The sequence below is a fragment of the Pezoporus occidentalis genome, unplaced genomic scaffold, assembly GCF_034315485.1.
Source record: "Pezoporus occidentalis ecotype Australia unplaced genomic scaffold, CSIRO_AGI_Poc_V1 ctg16, whole genome shotgun sequence".
NCBI lineage: Eukaryota > Metazoa > Chordata > Aves > Psittaciformes > Psittacidae > Pezoporus > Pezoporus occidentalis.
The window spans coordinates 6,009,462-6,028,457 of NW_026913425.1; the positions used below are offsets into that span (position 1 = coordinate 6,009,462).

General features: G+C 38.3%; 1 protein-coding gene across 3 annotated transcripts in view; it reads right to left on the reverse strand.

Moving 5' to 3' along the window:
* Positions 1-14,993, reverse strand: part of FCHO2 (FCH and mu domain containing endocytic adaptor 2) — an 85,521-nt gene extending 70,528 nt beyond the window's left edge. For all 3 annotated transcript variants that reach the window (XM_062612467.1, XM_062612469.1, XM_062612468.1), the window contains exons 1-3: positions 14,813-14,993; positions 4,979-5,070; positions 629-703 (exon numbers count right to left, since the gene is read on the reverse strand). In XM_062612467.1, the coding sequence (XP_062468451.1) occupies positions 629-703; positions 4,979-5,070; positions 14,813-14,842 (197 nt within the window). In that variant the 5' untranslated portion in view covers positions 14,843-14,993. The remainder of the gene's footprint in view (positions 1-628; positions 704-4,978; positions 5,071-14,812) is intronic.
* Between the last annotated feature and the right edge of the window lie 4,003 nt (positions 14,994-18,996).

The window sequence follows — 18,996 nt, forward strand, 5'->3', positions numbered from 1 at the left end:
GCAACAACTGGTATCAAATTATCCACTGACAAAAGCTGCCCACAATTCTAGCTGCTATTGCTACAAATAAAAAAATCTTATCTAAGAAGTCCGAGTTCTTGTTGGTATAATCTTTCTAATGAAAAAACACTCACTAATCATTCCAGTTTTTAAAAACATGACCCCATGGGTAAGACTTTCATTAAACTGTGGAATAAATCTATTGAGAAGTCTCATTCTCAGTATCTCTGAAGACAGAAATAACTCTCCAGAAAGCAGAAATAATAGAAATAAATAAATTTACTGCCACATTTGCAGACCATACGTTCTCTCTATCATAGGCTTGGAAGGACAGAACAGAAAGTCATGTCCTTTATTATGCTGAAAGGAACTCAACCTTAGACAGAGAAACAGTTCCTCCATGTTTGGGCTTTGTTGGTTTTTGTTTTGAACTCTGAATAAAGAACTGCACTGTCTTTGTTGTGTATATAGTTATACAATACTTGCATGGTTACTGAAGAACTAACAAACATTGTTAAAGGTGGTAAGGTTGTACTACCTTCAACTTCATTAATAAAATACTCAGAATCAAACTTGATTGATAACATGTATGTAGTTATTTATTTATCTCTTATATACACCTACTCACCCAAGCTGTGTGTAATTGCTTGCTGATTTGGCTAGTTTTGCCATTGACCTTGAATATGCCTCTTCTATTGTAGCTCTGTCAAAGAAAAACATTAAAAGCAAAATCAAAATTTTGAAGATATTTGAAGACAGATAAATATGCATCATAAAGGTGCAAAACAAAGGACTTTTTACTTAATGACCCCTCAAAAACTATATACAAAATCAGAAGTATATTAAAATAAAAAGAAATCTAAGAACCCAGTGATAAAATATTGCAGGGAACAGAAACAAGTAAAACCCAGGAATTCAAGACTTGAAAAAGATGATTCCTTCCTTCCTATACTCTTTGCTCTTCCTCTCTGCCGTTAACACTATTTAGCAACAGTCACAATAAAGTGACATAACAATTAACTGCCTAGCACTGTCTAAACACCAGAGATACACAGAACAACAAAATCAAATACATTTGTAACTAAAACATTTACATAAACAAACAATTTAAATAAACAAACTGTTTTTTTGTTTACTAAAGTTCTTTGCATAAAGGTATTTGAGTCTGTAAAACTGAAATTAACATGCAGTATAAAATACTGTGTTCTACCGTTTATATTCATTTTTAAAGAGGGTTGTCTCAATACATTCCAATCTATTCTGGAAAACCTCTTCCTCCATAAAGTTTTATGATATTTTCCTACACTCAAACCCACAATTTTACTTGTCTCTTTGCAGATTCAAAATCCAAAGATCAGCATATATGTCTTCCTTAGAACCTCAGCTGGGGCAAGCACCAGGGAACAGCAGTCACACACAAAGTGTTACAGGAGTGACTCCCTGCAAGTTCTTCCCCCATCAATCTTGCTTATTCTGCTATTGCTGAAGTAAAGACACACACTTTTTTAATTTTCTATCCTTAATCAACATTCAATATGTAGTGTCAACTTAGATTTAGAAGCATCCTGGATTTGAACGAATACTGTAATTGTTTTTTCCTGAAAATGCAAAAGCTTGCAGCAGTTTCTTTCCTGCTATGCAATTACTCTATTCGAGGGAAAAAGAGAGAGGGAAAAAGAGGAGATTAAGAATTCATGCCTTTCTCAAGTTCTAACTTGACCACTTATGGCTAAGGCAGAAGTTTTTATTTTTCCTTCACAGCAACATTTTGCAACCAAAAAGAGTTTTCTCATGAAAATATGAAACAAAGCAGCAGTAGTCACCTGAAACAGAAGGAGATGTATTTAAACCTACTGATATTTGAAAATAATTATCCAGTCAGTTGGACAATCAACTTGGAGATTAAACTGTAAAATGCAGCAACTGAATTACATTTTAAAGGTCATCTACAAATAACTGTGAAGTTATTTGCCACAAAAAAAAGTCAATTAACTTTACCCTCCTTCTATATTTGTATATATTTTAATAATAAGAAAAAGTTCAAGTTTCCAAGGCTTGGAATTCTTGCTCACTGCATAGGAACTCGCATATATGCACAGACACCCAGAAGACAGAGTGATTTTTTTTAATTATTATGATGAAAAATGTATTTTGGTTAATTATCAGTAACTTCTATCAATGTGTTCTACATTTCAAAGGTCTGTGCTTCACCATCCCCCATTTAGTTAAATGGCACTATATATGCATTGACAGTTTCTTCTGATCTTTTTATGATACTTTCAGACAAGTGGTGTGGAAAAACATTTGAAAAACCTGCGGAGAAAAGCCAACACAATACCTATTAACTTCCCACCTGTGAAGAGTGGTTTCTTACACGTAAAGAATTGTTTGCATGTATTTAACACCTCAAAGTAGTTGACAGTATTAAGACACTAACTTCCCAGTATTTAAATAAATATAACAATAAAAGGGGGCAGCCCAGACTTCTTATATTTTCTCGTCTTTAAAAAAAACAAACCTACATGCTTTATCAAGAACATAACAAAGATACCTATCTTACAGCAGATAACATGCTCCATTCAAGACTTACCAATACTGAGCAGATTGTCTGCCACAAAATTCACTCTTTCAGACAACATATTTCTGAACCACAGACGCAACCGTCTCAGTTCTCTTAGTACTTGACCATTAAGAGATACTCAAAATGAAAAGTAAAACAACACTGTTGAAAATTGAATTGGTATCGACTAAATGGACACAGCCAAGAAGGAAAACTTCTGCTCCTTCTAAGGATATCCAGTTGGAACAGCAGATATACTATAGAAATATTATTACAAACACATTTCAAACTTTTTTTTTTAGATGAAAAATTCTGCAATTTTAGAAGGTTCTTACAGAAGATTTGAAAGAAAAATATTTAAAAAAAATTCTCAGGCTGACTATAATAAAGTTTTCCCACATTCTATACAGTTTTTCTGTTTTCATTACTATTTCTAAGGCTGGAGAAAAGAGAACAATACTTTTCCCCAAATAGGCTGCACACAACCAAAACACTACTCTCAACACTGCAAGTGACAGAGACTGGCTTCATACAGACATGTGTCTTTTGTGCCCTATGCAGTCTGCACATCCAGATACACTCCACCACCTTCCCTTTCTCTCTGAGACTGCTCCACAAAAAAAACCCAGATTCTGTGCCTTGTCTGGAGATCCAGCAATCCTGACCAACCAGGTGACTACTGTCAAACAGTACATAAAAGATTGAGCACTCTAACTTGTTGAAAGTATTATCACCCACTCAGACCTGTCTCTACCTATCCAGCAGTTTTCAGTTTTCACTCAGGGCAAGCCACTTTTAAGGAATGATACTGAAGCCTTGTCAAATAAATTAAAATTTAGCACCAAGAGTCTAGTGAATTTCAGTCTGTTAATGAGAAATGAAATTTTCCACATATTTTACCAAAAATGCTGTTAAAAGGCTGCATCTATCTTTGGCACATCCTATTCGTGCACAAGAACAGAAAAGAAATTTCTTGATCTCTGAGGATAACATGCCCATATGGATCCTCACGTCTTTAGTCTTGAATATCTTTCGTCTTAAATGTTATTTAAACTTGTTTAGCTGGTGAAAAATAAAGGTCTCATTTACAAACCACTAGAATTACTTAGCAGAAACTTCAGCTGAAACACTTTTAAAATGTGGGGAAAGGTCTAAATATTTTATATATTGATTGCAAAGGCACATCTCATTTAAAATTTCATTTGGAAAAAATTACAGAGTGAAAAAACCCTAGAATACCACATTATTTTTTGCTAAGAATTTTGTGTAGAATTAACTGTTAAGTTTTATTTATTCACTACAATCAAGCAAAGAATCCAAGCCAGATATAGCATCATAATGTGCTCTCTGGAATCAGGAATTCTTGAAACACAAAATTCCTTGTGTTGTGTAGTCCTTCTAACAGAAGACTGCCCATCACACATGCACTCGAACTCACCTGTTTCTGGCTTAGTTGAAAGATTTGTCATTTTCTCCAATTCACTTTGAAACTGTGCAAATATCAGTGCATCAGAGTACCTGTTGTGGTTGTTAAATTTTGTGGAAACTTAAAATAAACTCTCTTAAGATCTATTTGAGACCAAAACTAAAATTTGATGAAAAATTCCAGGAAAAAAAAGCTGGTTTGTGGGACAGCTTTTACTGCAAGAAACCTTCACTGAAATAGGTCTTCAATCAGTCTCTTGCAAGACTTCTCCTTGTGTCATCTGGTGAGAGTAACTGAATTAAGACAAAATTCTGAAGCAGACATACAACTGATTTTGTCCAGAATGAAAATTGTTTCGTTCAATGTAGCAGCAAGAGCAGTCTTCTTCCACAAAACAACTAAACCCAGCACTAAGTCATCTGTTTTGGAAGTTGTGACATTTGCAGATTTTGGTTCTGTCTTTTCAATCCCATAGAGAAGAACTTGTGTTATTTTCTGCATATTATTTTCTTGTCCCTGTGTATCACTCCTTTTTCTTTCAAAAACTTAGTTTCTCATCATCTTACAGTATAATTTTTAAGATCATACTCGCACTTGCTAACACCTTTATTTTACATCTACAGACAAAAACTGCTAAAAAGCCTGCTAAAGTCTGCTACTTTGAATTACAGCTTTTCTTCCAAACATGAAGAAAACTTGGGATTCATTTAAATAAAGTGTTGGACACCTATGTGACAATTCTAGGCTTTTACTTGTTTTTTAATTCAAACCTGAAAAATTAGAAGTTTATTATTAATTGATCCGTAAGAGTCACTGTTCAGTTCAAAGTGAATGTAATAAACCTACATATTCTTATAGGATGTAAGACATATTTTAAAATGCTCATTGATTTTTATGTATTTTGCATGTTACTGCTAAACATGATAATAAACTTAGATAAAAAACAAAACCAGCATATTAAAGAGCCAAGATTACCAAGGATGAATGCTCACCTTTCTCTTATAAAGTCTGCTAAGTCTTTTGTTGACAAATGTCCATGTTTCATGTTGTGATAGAGGACATCAAAGCCATTGTTCCTTTCCCCCTAAAGATAAATAAAAAGGAAGTATAACTAAGAAACACAACATGCCAAAGCAATTACAAAACAAAATATAGAAGCTATGCACTTCAGTAATTGATCAACTTATATGACCTGAGTGATTTCTAATGCTTCACCACTTTACCAGATGCCATTAGTTCACTTCAATCCTCTATATGTAAAACAAAATAAAACCATCTCAGCAGCTACCACTACCCTTTCAGGGACAACTCTTCTACTACATATTTCTAGGCTATATTCAAACCCATTTCTTTTTTAGATTTCTACAGTTCTTGTATTCTTTAACTTCCCATGTTATTTAACACATATTAAATATTGTACTCTCTCTTCATTCTCTCGTATCTTTCATTATTTTCTATCAATTAGTATTCATACTTTGAGATCACTGGATATCCCACTTCCCCAGTTCCTCACACTTCATGTATCACCTTGTTTTTCGAAAATTGGTCAAAAAAAAAAAACAGAAAACCCAACAACAAAAACCCAAAAAATAATCTCATCCTTCTCACAAGTATCTTCCCTTTGTGCATTCTTGAGGCCAGTTTTAAAACAAGTATTTTTCAGTAAGGTGTGCCTCACCATTAAAACGGAGACATTGCCCTCATCACTGATAAATTCAGCCATCTTATCACCTCTGGCACTGTGGTGAACTTCTTCCAAGCACAAGAAACCAACAATAGAAATTAAAGGAAAGCAAGGCATGGCACAGCACACAGCACTGCTCCTAGAAAAGTCTTCCTGTCAAGCTATCCATTTCCCTCCACCTAGCTGCTACAAAAGACACAGAAGTATGCCCTCAGGAAAACTGCATGCATGTTCAGAGTACAAGGGAAAGAAGAGGGAATAGGATAGAATAGTTCAGTGGAAGGAACCTACAATGGTCATCTAGTCCAACTGCCTGACCACCTCAGGGCACACCAAAAGTTAAAGCATGTTGTTAAGGGCATTGTCCAAATGCCCATTAAACACTTGACAGGCTTTAGGCATCAACCACCTCTCTAGGAAGCCTGTTCCAGTGTTTGATCATCTTCCTGGTAAACAAATGCTCCCTAATGTGCAGCCTAAACTTCCTCCTGCCACTGGATCTCAGGAGAAGAGCTCAGCACCTCTCTCCACTTGCCCTCCTCAGGAAACTGCAAAGAGCAATGAGGTTACCCCTCAGCCTCCTTTCTCCAAACTAGACAAGATCAGAGCCCTCAGCCATTCCTCACAGAACATATCTTCCAGCCCTTTCACCAGCTTTGTTGCCTTCCTCTGGATGCACTCAAGGACCTTCACATACTTCTTAAAATCCTGGACTTCTCACAGGAGCAGTTCTACATCTCCAGTGAGAGAAGCCTGAGAATTTGCTCACACACCCCTAGAAGTATTTCTGTCCTTTCTTTTCCAGAAAAATTTGTTTGTGCAGCCATGAGGTGTACCTGATTAGAGAAATTATACAGCTGAAAAATAAAGCTGTATAAGAAAGGCAAATAAGAACAAAGATCGGTGATCCAGATCACTATGAGGACACAAACAGCTGCATTGCTTAGCAGAAGAGGTGGGAGCAAAGAGCAGGCGGCAGGCAGTGATATGCCAGTTTATTTAAGTGGAAGCAGCCATGGGTGGACAGAAGAACTTCGTAGGAGCCACTGTAGCAGGCACACTCCTTTGAAGTGTTAACAGCACTAGATAATACAACAGTCAATAATACAGCAAGTTGCCTTAAAAGGCACCATGCACAGACACATGAATTTACAAATAACAGATAATGGAAGGCAATTTGATTCACATTACTAGCCAAGATTAATCGTTTTACTTCTTTCAAGCATCAGGGAACACAAAACCAAACAAGCAAAAAAAAAACACCTATAAAATCACAGTTCCTAAGGCTGCAGCAAATTCTAACCTGAAAAAGTTCATCAAAATGCAGATCAGTTTGGCATAAATGCAATTACAGAAAGGTCTCCTAAAACTACAAGCAGAACTAAATTGAATACATGAAAGTACAGCAAACTAAGAGGACCGCCCCCTGAGCAAATCTTTTATAAATTAGAAAAATAGAAGGATAAGAACACCAATTAGTAAGAAATGTAATTTTTTTTTAATGTTGTCTTACACTTTCAAGAACCAGTTTAAACAGTTTAATTCCCATCTATTTTTCCTTGTAGTCTGAAACCCACAATAATTTTACCCATTGGTGCACTAATAAGTAGCTTATTATCTTCCTGTATTTATTCCGTATAAAACCTGAATGCCACCACATTACAAAAACACCAGGATAATCTGTAATTAAGACTTCACTAATATTTTCAATAAGAATACTGAATAAAAAAAAAGTTCCTATTTAACTACTCCAAAGTTCTTACAGTACCGAAATTTGGAGATAAACGTTTACAAGTGTTAGGTTCTTCTTCCAGATAACTAATAGAAAACTCTCCTTTAAGAAATGTTCTTTCCCTTCAGGTGCTTCTTCTAGCTAAATCAACACATCTATCAAAATAGTGCTGAACAGAGATTGCTTCTGAACTTTTCATAATGGGAGCTTTAATGAGGACTTTTCTATACCAGAGCTCCATAAATTTCCTGTCACTTTAGAAACACAGGAAGAGCAGCATAGCATGACCCAGCCTCTGGCTGCTGCCTTCCTGATAGCTGATAATCTGTCAGAAATGTAACTTTGCAGACCTTTGGAGAATGAAATGAGCCAGAACAACGAATTCCCATTGTGACCTTGTTCCCTATCTGTAACTGAAGGTTACTGCAAATGAACTAGAAAACTTAAATTAAGTGGAAAAATTAATCAGCCCTACTCTTCTTCCTAACTTCACACTGAATAGCAAAAAGCACAACAGAAAAACAGAACAAATACTTTTCTCAATTAAAAAAAAGTCCCCTGAAAGCCACATCTTTTATACATTTTCAGTAGTTATCAGAGGCTAAGAGGCTATGTAAGAAAAATATTTAGGTTTAAGCAAAGCAGCAAGTCCAAAGCAGGCTCTGAGATTGGAGGGCCTATATGGTTTAAGCCTGGCAGAAGTAAAAGGCATTTTTTCACTTGTGAATATATTGTCAAATGCAGCTTCTCTTACCAATATCAGGCTCTACCTATAAGAACAAATATCTAGACTTCAAAACCGTTCAATAATTTACATGATCAAGAGTTCTGATGATTAACCTACTTTGAATTCTATAAATTATGTTATTTTCTACTTGTGTTTGGATACGTATGTATATTCATGTCAAATTAAGTACGAAATCTCAGTGCAGAGAGCAGACGTTTTTCTTCTTAGGAAAGCTGAATGAAGGGGTTGTGGACAGAACATACAATAGTTATGTTCCTGAAGAGTAGCTCAAAAAGTTCATGTAATAAGCTCCAAAGTTAAGGCTCTGTATTTAGGATAAACACAGAAATGTATGCTGCGGCTAAGAGAAAAAGTAGCTCAATTTACAAAATAAGTATGTATTCTCTTATATACACATAGGCCATCAACACTATTTTATTTGTGTTTTGATTGCTTTTCCTCTACACTGCCCCTCCCCCACACATTGTATAAAATTCTATACATGGAAATTGTGTGTCAAGCCAATTTTTCCTCATGAAGTGTTTTTACCTGCTCCTTCCTGGTGGCAACAGTAACAACTGGGATCACTAAAAGCCCAGTACCAGCCCACTCAAAACCAAATAAATGCTGCATGTGGCAGAGGGAATTGATAAGACCTTCCACTCCAATTCAGAAGCACTGCTATGACAGTGAAGTCAGATGCAGATTCTTCTAGAAGTTGCATCTTTGAGAAAGTGGAACCTCTGTTGTGATGCGTAACATCAGGTTCTATGCAAAAGACTTCCAGGTAAGCTTGAAAGGCTATTATGAATGTCATTTTGGAGGTAAAACACTGTTAAGGATGATCCTGTTACCACTCCACAGAAAAAAAACTGTAAAACTGTGCAGGAGAATGCGAAACATAAGTGGTCCCGTCTCCAGATAGGCTCAATTTAATTACTTAAGTTCATTAGCAGTTTTCTCCTTTTGCCCTAAAGTTAACAAAACTCTCTCTTCAGAAGCTGGTGTTCTTGCTGAGTTTTCCCATTTTGTACTGCCATAAGGGAGATATTTTGTCTATGACCCTGACAGCAAGTCATAAGAGGAAACAGGACTTCAAATACAAGTAAACACTTCACTAAATAACCCTATAGTGAGGCATTACTGGCCAACCTTGAATACAAAATAAAATCACAGAAAGCATGGGCAGACAGTCATAAGAACTAACTGCAATGATCTCCTCATGGAAATGAAAGTAACAATGTCAGCAAATGTGAAGTCAGAATTCAGCATTTCCATGACTTGTGCATAACAGGAAGCAGATTACAGGAACCCTGTTTCATTGAGCTACTTAACAGACCTTGAAAATTCTTAAAAATAAATTTGTGTGTTGTATATAGAGATGATTCTGAATTTAAAGGCTACATTTGGTAAAGTAGCAACTTCCAGGCAATCAGAAGGAGTACGTATTTCCTATGTTTCTGCCAAAATGTATGAGTGCCAGCTCTGTCACTTTGGACTAAAACCATTCAAAATTAATGTCTAATAGTATAAAAAGTGAATAGCCTCTATTATAGCAGTGCCTTTTTACCCAGTATAAACAAATGTTTCTCAATTTTAAAGTGATTCTAAAGTTTCCATTATCGGTCAGATATGTACTACTTGTTTCAAGAGCATTAGAAGCAAGAAAAGGACAGCTGCAAATACTGTTTTCACAGCAAAATTAAGTATATGACACAATAAAAGGCACACGCAGATCTTAATACATTCTTGTTTTGGTCAAATGTTTAAGTTTGATGAAAGAAGTTTGATGTTGTCTAAATTCAGCAAGTAAAGAAACATTGACAATAAGTGAATTACTGGCATTTCAAACTATGCTTTTAGAATACATATTAGCAGTGGTTAAGCATGCACAAGCATTCCTTCAACCCTTTAAACATGACCATATCACCTACCAAACCACAACTTTTTCTCCAGGAAACAGGCAGACGTATATTCAAACTGAAGTATTTGGAAGTGGTACTGCAACTTAATCACAGGGTTTCTTTTTAATTATAAGAAAATTTAGGTTCCTAATTTACTTCAAATTGTCATAAAATGAAAACTGGAAAATCTCCAAATTAAATTTCCAAATCCTAGTTAAACCTTAGAACTGCCTTTGGCAAACATGATATATCAATGAAATATGACCAACACCCCTCCCATCTGGTTAGATAAATGCTAAATAGAAAAGCCTAGAAAATAATAAATGTGGGAGATCAAATTGCTTAAATTTTTAGCATTAGAAAAAACTGTATCCTTTGCCTCTTGTTTTGGTCAGGTCCAGAGAAGTTGTCCTATAGCTAGTTTTACCCTTTAATTACTGTTGCAGCAATATGCCAGGTAATAACTGTAGACAATCCATCAAGGTGAGCCAGGGGAGCACAATTTCCTCATACAGGTAAGATTCAGTATTTGCTGAAACTAGGTATAACTGTTCAGCAACTGCAAGATTTATGCAGCTTGAAAGATACCCTATTTTAACAATTAATGCACAGATATTAGTGCAACAGAACAAGAAGAGACTGTTAATTCCTGCAACTCTAAAAATGTAAGTTCCAAATATTAACCGAAACAAATCCTCACAAACTTAGGAAGACGTGCACTCTTCATTATGGCTTGTCCATCTGTACTGTCAACATCTTTTCATTCACTCAAGAGAATAACACTTTAAAGAAATGAAGCACTAGGAATTCTCCTAAATCCAGGGATGCTGGTCATCGTTTAAGCCCAGCTGCTAACTTAGCACCACACAACCACTTGCTCACCCCTTTCTTCCCTTCAACCTCCCCACCTCCCACCTCCAGGCAGGATGGGGAGGAGAATCGAAAGAATGTAAACCCCATGGGTTGAGATAAGAACAGCCCAGTAACTGAAGTATAATATAAAACCACTACTATTAATAATAATGATAAGGGAAATAACAAGGGGAGAGATATAAAACTAAAAGGTGAAAGGAATAAAAATCAATAAACACAAGCACAATACAATTTCCCCACCTATCAACTGATACCAGCAGCGAACTGGGCCTTTCGGGTGACACTCCCATTTATATACTGGGCACGATGTGCTGTGGTATGGAACACTCCTTTGGCTAGTTTGGGTCAGGTGTCCTGTGTCTGCTGCCTCCTGGCTTAACATGTCCCTCCTTACTGGCAGAGCATGAGAGACTGAAAAGTTCTTGATCAGGGTAAGCATTGCCTAGCAACAACTAAAATATTGGTGTGTTACCAGCACTGTTCTCAGACTAAAGCTGAAACACAGCACTGCACCAGCTACTAGGAAGGAGAAAAATTACGGTTACAGGTGAAACCAAGACAGATGTATAAACTCATTTTCAATGCTCTGAAAAACATTCTTTGTACTGCTGTTCTGTAATGCAGTTTCAAATAAACAGCATGTGCTTCATCCATTCCACTTAGGCAATTATTTAATTTTATGGGCCCCATACCCATGAAAGTACTTCTGTGATTAATATTATATTGTTATATTTTTGAAAGCTAGCTATTAGTAAACTTCAATTTCCGTGTGTCTGAAAGAGCTACTGAATATTGAGAGTATTGAAACATGGGAAAATACAGTCACCTAATGTTTACACAGACACAGTATCTTCTTCAGTACTGGAAGTTCTGCAATTTTTGAACACAAAAGAATGCAGCAATTTCAATTTCCTTCTTCCGGCTTCAATAAATTAAATATCAGCTCCAGGAAAGCTCTACATATATGAAGGGCACATATTTTCCTCGATGACTAGATAATTAAAAATATTTTTTGAACATAAAGATGGAAAGTCACCAACTCATGCTAGATGCACACAGGCACAGGGAGGAGATTAAACAAATACTGCACAACAGCTCCCAGAAACTGAACATCCACCTCTATGCCAAGCAGAAAAATAGCACTTTGTAAACATGAATGGAACTCCAGATGGATGCTTGACAAGTCTCAGTGTCACTCATATCATGTAAGTGCATAACACAATACGTCTTACACTTACTAGAGAAAGCCTTTCACAAAACTAATATTATTAATCCTAGATATCAGCAGCCTTTACATGTTACAAAAGCTCATGAAAAGACTGGCTGTGAGGAGGATTCCTTTCTCAAAAGCTGTAACACAAGCAATTAAAAAGATAAAATAAGAGGAATTCACCAAGCAAATTTAAACACATATTTTTATACGCCAGGACTACCAGAGTTACTAAGCACAGGATTACACAGAGACCAGCTCCAGCTAGACATGAAATTTCCAATAGTTTAATCAAATTAATTTAAAACACTCAATGAGTTAATGCTGACTGGCTTAGAAGGGGCTATTTTTTGTTCACTTGACATAGTTTTAACAGACTTACAATGAACAAATATATCACCTGCACCAGTCAGTGCTCCCTTTCAATTGCATCACTGTTTTGATGTAGCACATACATAGCAGCAAGCACCCAATGTTTTATGACAACATCTTAAGTAGGAGTTAGGAATGTTTGGCCACCTGACTTGAATGCCTAAAACTCAGCCACAAGAATCAAAGCCATTTATAGGCTGTGCTACTAGTTCACAATTTTTGATACCACAAAAAATTAACTGTATTCTACCAACTTTGAAAATTACCCCTCTGGATTGCTGTGCTCTATTAGCAGGCCCCTACCGTTTTAAAGCAACAGAAAAAAAATTTTGAGCGACAGGTCTCTGTACTTCAAATTTACAAATCCTGAAATCAGTCTTGTTTGTGACCTCTTACAAGCAGCCAACAAATGGCAGGTCCATAAAGCATCCAGATTCCTTACATCTAACAACAATGACAACAAACTGCAACTACTAATACACTTCTAAAAGCAGTAAAAGATGAAGGTCTCATTGTAAGCTTGAAATATAAGCTTGAAAACTATTACAACAAAGAAGCTAAGATTTGTCTTGTTTACACAAACACTTTTGTGAAGTCCTTAAGCCCCAACAGTGTGCAAGAAATTGATACACATTCACATGTCACTCCCCTCTTCTAAAGAAATCAGTTAAGTCTTTCAAGTTTTGGATGTCTTATCAATTACAGCAAATAATCAAATCAAGGGAGCATCTTAGAGCTCAAGATACAGACTTCCATTTCCAATGCACAATTTCAGAGGCAAATTGGTGGAAGCATGTACCTCAAATTATTCACTATTAGTTATGCTTTGGAATAATTTTCACATCATAGAAAGTATGAGCATCCCATCCCATAGGTGATAAATATATTATGACTGATGTTATGTAGAAGGGCAAGGCAAAAAATCAAGAAATAGAAGATAATTATTCCGAAGTTTCACACAATACTGCCTTTCTTTCTCCTTATGGACTTCTTTTCATTATTTTTAGTTATTATGCATTCAGTACATTTTAACAGCAATCTACTGACTTCCATATTAACTTTTTCTCAGAAAAGTCTTTGAATTCAGTTGTGGCAGTTGAATAAAAACCTTCAGTTCTGCTTTAATCTTTAGGATTAATTTCCATTTTATTTTTATGAAAGATAAAAAAATTCCATATATTAATTTAATAGTGATCTCCCACCCTGGGGCTTCAAATTAAGTGGATCTCTATGCCAAAAGAGCAAATCTAATATCTTGTTTCATTAGCTTTTAATATTGTTGAAAGCAAAACTCAGTCAAAATTAAACACAACGCTGCAAACAGAACATGAAACCCGGCTTGAGCTATGCTTTAAAGTCAAGAATAGTACACTGTATTCACGAAATTAGTTTTCCTGAAGCATTAAGGACAACTGTTGCTTCCATTTTGTTTCAGGCTCAACAAATACCATGTTGGTGTTTCACCTATTGGTAGAGATGCACGCTGAAGCTTAAATACGCAAAGAAATAGCAACATTGTAAACAGCCCGATGATTACAAGAACGCTTACTTTAACGCGTCAGACAAGCTACAGTAACAATGAAAACAAGTTGCCATTCCACGTCAGTGTTAATAATAATCCAAATCCATATTTTCTATTTTCTCCATATATCTCTGCCCACTGGAAAAACATCCCTGTGTGCAGAAATGATTGACAGACGGTGTTTCTAAAGCAGACTGTAACGCCTGTTGTTTCCCTAGCTGGCTCCGGTTCAGGCTGTACCTTCTGACATACAGACAAGCCCACCGGTACAAAAGCACAGAGCTCCGAGCCGCAGCTTGGAGTTTGCGTGATACCACTGTTAAGTTGCTACAGTCGATGCTGTTCCCCTAGACAACCGCATTGTTCGGGAGGCTTAACGGGGAGAGACCGGACCGCAGCCCAAGCCACATCTGCGCACCGCGCTGCTGCGACGGCGAGACCCCGAGCATCCCCTGCCCGGCTCCTCGCGGCCCCCGCCGGCCCTCCCCCGCGCACACCGAGCACCGGAGCTGGGCCCGGCCGGGGCCAGAGGGCGGCGGTCCCCCCGCGCGAGCTACTCGGGCGAGGTCAGCGCCAGCGCAGACAGGTACCCCGCTTCACCCACGGGTCAACCCGCCCGAAGCGAGCCCTGGCGGCCAACGCTGCCCGCCGCACGCCCCGCGGCAAGGCCCCGGCCCAGGCCCGGGGGTGGCGTAAGAGCCGAGGCTGCTCCCGCAGGCGGACACCCCAGCTGCACCAAACCGAGCAGTGCCCTGCCCGTTCCACCCGCGGCGCGGCGGAACATCCCGCAGCGCTTCCCTACCCAGAAGCTCTCCACGAAGTACGCCATCATCAGCCCGCAGCCGGTGAGCCCGGCCCAGCCCCGGCCGCCGCAGGCGCGGAAACGCGACGGAGGAAAGGGGCGCCTCCGCGGCGCGCCGCCCTTCCCGTGACGGGGCAGCCGCCGCCTTCTACACGGGACCGCCACCCGCGGCCCGCGCGTGCGCACAACCGCCGCCAGGCCCCAGCCGCCTGCGCAGGCGCACGGCGTGTGTGTGCGCGTGTGAGCGCCCAAACACACAGAAGCGCATGCGCATTGAGGCGCTGTGGTGGCGGCGCGGGCGGCCCGCTGGGAAGGGCGGAGTGTCACCCGCTGAGGGGGGACACCGCGCTCTGCAGGAGCACGGCCGTCGTTGGGCCAAGGACCTGTAGTAAAATCGTGTTCGGTGACGCGGGGTGCGAGAACAGTCCTGCTGGGAGCCTTGTGGGTAAACTGCATCATATCCTCCCAGCTGCCTCCTCTCACAGGGCTTTACAGTCCCTGTGGCGTGCTCCTAAAAAAAACGATGCTCTTCACCTGAAGCCAGAGAGCCTGGAGAAACTCTTTGCTTCAAGCATTCCTCTTCAGCTGAAGTTCAGTTTCCAGACCCTCATTTGCTTGATGTATTAGCCTTTGGGATGATGCTGATGGCTGGACCAGAACACAGAGCTGCTCAAGTGCCGTCTATGGCCAGTTTGTACCTGACGTGCTGCTTTTCAGTGACAGGATCTCCATACACTCCTCATGGCAGAGTTGGCACCACTGGGCTCTTTCTGGGCTCCCCAAGAGTTCCTGTTCTACCTTGGTGGGATGATTTGTTGGCCAACACAGCACAGTAGTTAGGTTTTCATAATGGCCTAAAACCAGAGGGCCAGGTTTCAGCAGTGATGTGAAGGACTGCAGCTTGTCATCCTTTGCAAACATGTGGTAAGCACTTTATCATGGCTTTGTCAGCACAAAGCTTTATCGAAGATACAAAAAGTAAGAAGCTGATATTCTGTTCTGGATGTTCAAGGTCTTCCCTTCCCACTCATTGAAACCCTATCATTTCTGATTTGGAAAATCTTGCCTGCCTTAATACCAATGTCGTTTGGCCTTCATTCTCTAAGACACTGGGAAGGCATAGAGCAGAACACGGCATCGTGCAGCATAGGTACAGTTATATAGAAATCCACTTTGATAGGGATGATGATCAGGATCAGTAGCTGTGTTCTTAAGGCACACTGGAATTCCCCACAACAGAATTAACTTCTAAGGAGTGAACTTTAACTCCACATGCTGTCATAAAATGAGCGCTACCAGCACCAAAGGACTGTTTTTAAACTTTCCTATCCTGCTTCATGGCAATCTTGTCTCTTACCCACCAAAGTAGCATATACTTACCAAGGGCAGCTTTGTTAACCCATGCTTCTTTGGAAACTGGCCTTGGTAAGAAAATCCTAGATTACTGATCACCTTGCTTTATGTGCTGCTGGACATTATGTAATGATCATGAATGAAGAATGAATCAGTCCATGCACTTTGCCAGTGCCATGGCAACATCAAGTCAGTGTTTCCACATATTTTTAGTCATGCTTCTTGCATAATACCCAGCAGCAGCTTTTAGCAGATACCAGCACACAGCATCTCACGTTTTAATTTAAAATTCAGTGTAAGTACATGGAGTTGTGATGAGGAGGTGATTTTATATGCTGTGTCAATATTGAGCCAGTTTATTCTAGAAGCTGACATACTCTAAACAACATTCACATGAGGTCTTGAGGTTATGGGACCAGCTATATACAGTACTTAAAGGCAGGGATTGAAGCTCAGTCATATTCAAAACAAATTGTTACACATATTAGGAAAGGAAGAGAGAACTGCATCCAGTGCGTAAACCTGTGTGTATGGGCATCTGTACCATGAATGCTGCGCACAGTGCCAGTACCCCTTATCTAAAACAAACGCACAAACAAGAACCCCAAACAAACCCCCAAAATCTCCAACATCCCCCCACCAAAAAAAAAACCCAAACCAAATCCAACACCCCAAACCAAACCAAAACCACAAACCAAACAAAACCCCAACAGCACAAAAAAGGCCCAACACCACCAATAAAAACCAAGCCCCTCAGAAGACTGAGATAAAAGCCACAAAAAAAGAATCCAAGATGTAGGAACTAACAGCCTCCAAGTAAACCAGAATTCTTCAGCCTGGAAAGATGACTGAGAAAGAATATGAGGTAGCGAACTCACAAGTAAGACTAGAAGAGGTGAGTTAAAAATTAAAAATACCTCCTAGTGAAAGCCCAAGCTGAGAATTCAGTCAAGCTAGAACAAAGGGGAAACTGGACAAATTTTCTAGGCTTCCCTAGAAATTGTTAAAGGATCACTAAATACAAAATCAATGGAATAGCACTCATATTGGAAGCCCCTTGGTCTGCAAGTTAGTGAAGCCTGTGAGAATACTTTGCAATAGTATCATTTATATACTTTAAGCTTATCCTCTTTCTTGGGTATTGGCTGCCAAGGACAGGATACTGGGTTAGGTAGACTGTTTGTCTTAGTAAAATTGTTCCATTGTTCTCCTGGTGCAATGGGGGTGAACAGAAAGGAACAGTATTTTGATAGCCATAACCTCACATTTAATCCTGTATAATAGAACAAGCATTACCATTGACTATTTTCTGCAGTGTTCATGGAAGACCCATGTAGTTTTCTGGATTACTGATTTTTTTTTAGTGGAGAGTTAAGAAAAAGCAATTCCTCTCCTGTTTTTGTCATCTACATGGCTGTAGATGAAGAACCACAACAACAAACCTCACCGGAAGGGTTTGAAGAACTTAAAGAGACTTTTTGGCCATACAGGTTAACAGTTATATTTCACAAATATTATCCTAATTTTTGAAAAATTATGCCAATTGTCATTAGTGTGGGTTGCATACATGTGAAAGGAGTTATTCAGTTCAGGGTTTCCCTTTCAGAAAAGCGTTCCTGATTCCTCAATGTATCCATCCTCCCATGTTTCCAGCTTCTGGTTTTATAAGTGTTAATATTAACTTATTTTCAGCAGTCTTCAAAAGGGTGTTCTTTAAAAGTTAAGTTCTTTTAAAGGGTGTAGATCATCTGAGATGTGGCGTTATATACACTAAGTTGTTAACTTGACAAATATGAGGCTATATGTACACTAAGTTGTTGTGTGACAAATATGAGGCTATATGTACACTAACTTGACAAATACGATGCTTATACTATGAAATATATGTAGTCTACATTGCGTCTAGACTACAGGCATTAATATGATTGACAAATAAAGATTGTATATTTTATTTTTACTTGTAGTAGCTAAGTCAATTTTCCTTCTGTCTTAGACATTCAAAAATCTATTATGAACTCTAGGTAAAAGAACTGAATTTAGTTATTAGTAAAGCACTTGATACATGAGCCTACAACTAAATACACTAAATATTTTAAGGTGAACAAAAGAATAAAGAATCCAAATAATTGCCAAAAATAATTTAGATAATGACATTACTTAATGTTATAATGAACTGCCAAAAAGCCAGTTGATATTTAAAGCTCTTAATTAATTAAACTTGAGTAAGAAACTGATTCAAGTAAGATAGATAATTTAACATTGCACTTTATTTTTAAAGAGAACCTAAAGAAGCAAATGGAGGTGGGGCCATTTTATACACCATATATGTATTTCATATATCGGATTGAGGATGTCGTGGAAAATGCATTTTCTTTCTTTACTGTCCTTGTTAAACTAACTACCCAAAGAAGCTTGATTGGTAAACAGGAATTTTTACTGCCAATTGAGGTATGTTCTGAAGATTATGAGCACCAAAAGGAAATTAAAAAATCCAGAGATTTTTACAAATGGGGATGAGGAAAAGGAAGATAAGTGAATTGTTAGCAAAGTCCCTTTCAAGAGTTGTTTAACTTTGGTATGTAGTCAGGTTACTTTTTAGGATTTAAAGCATATTTTAAAAAGCATTATGTTCTAACCAAGCAATTGTACGTGAACACATGCAGGCACTACCCAGAAGTTTAATAATTTACTTGCTCATGACCTACACGTTACCTTCATGACTGGACATTTATTGCAGCCTTTTTGTACAAAAAGTGTAATGAACTCCTACAGACAGAAGTTGAAGCTATAATAGTTTAGGGGAAAGATATATTTGAGTAGGAGAAAGAGAT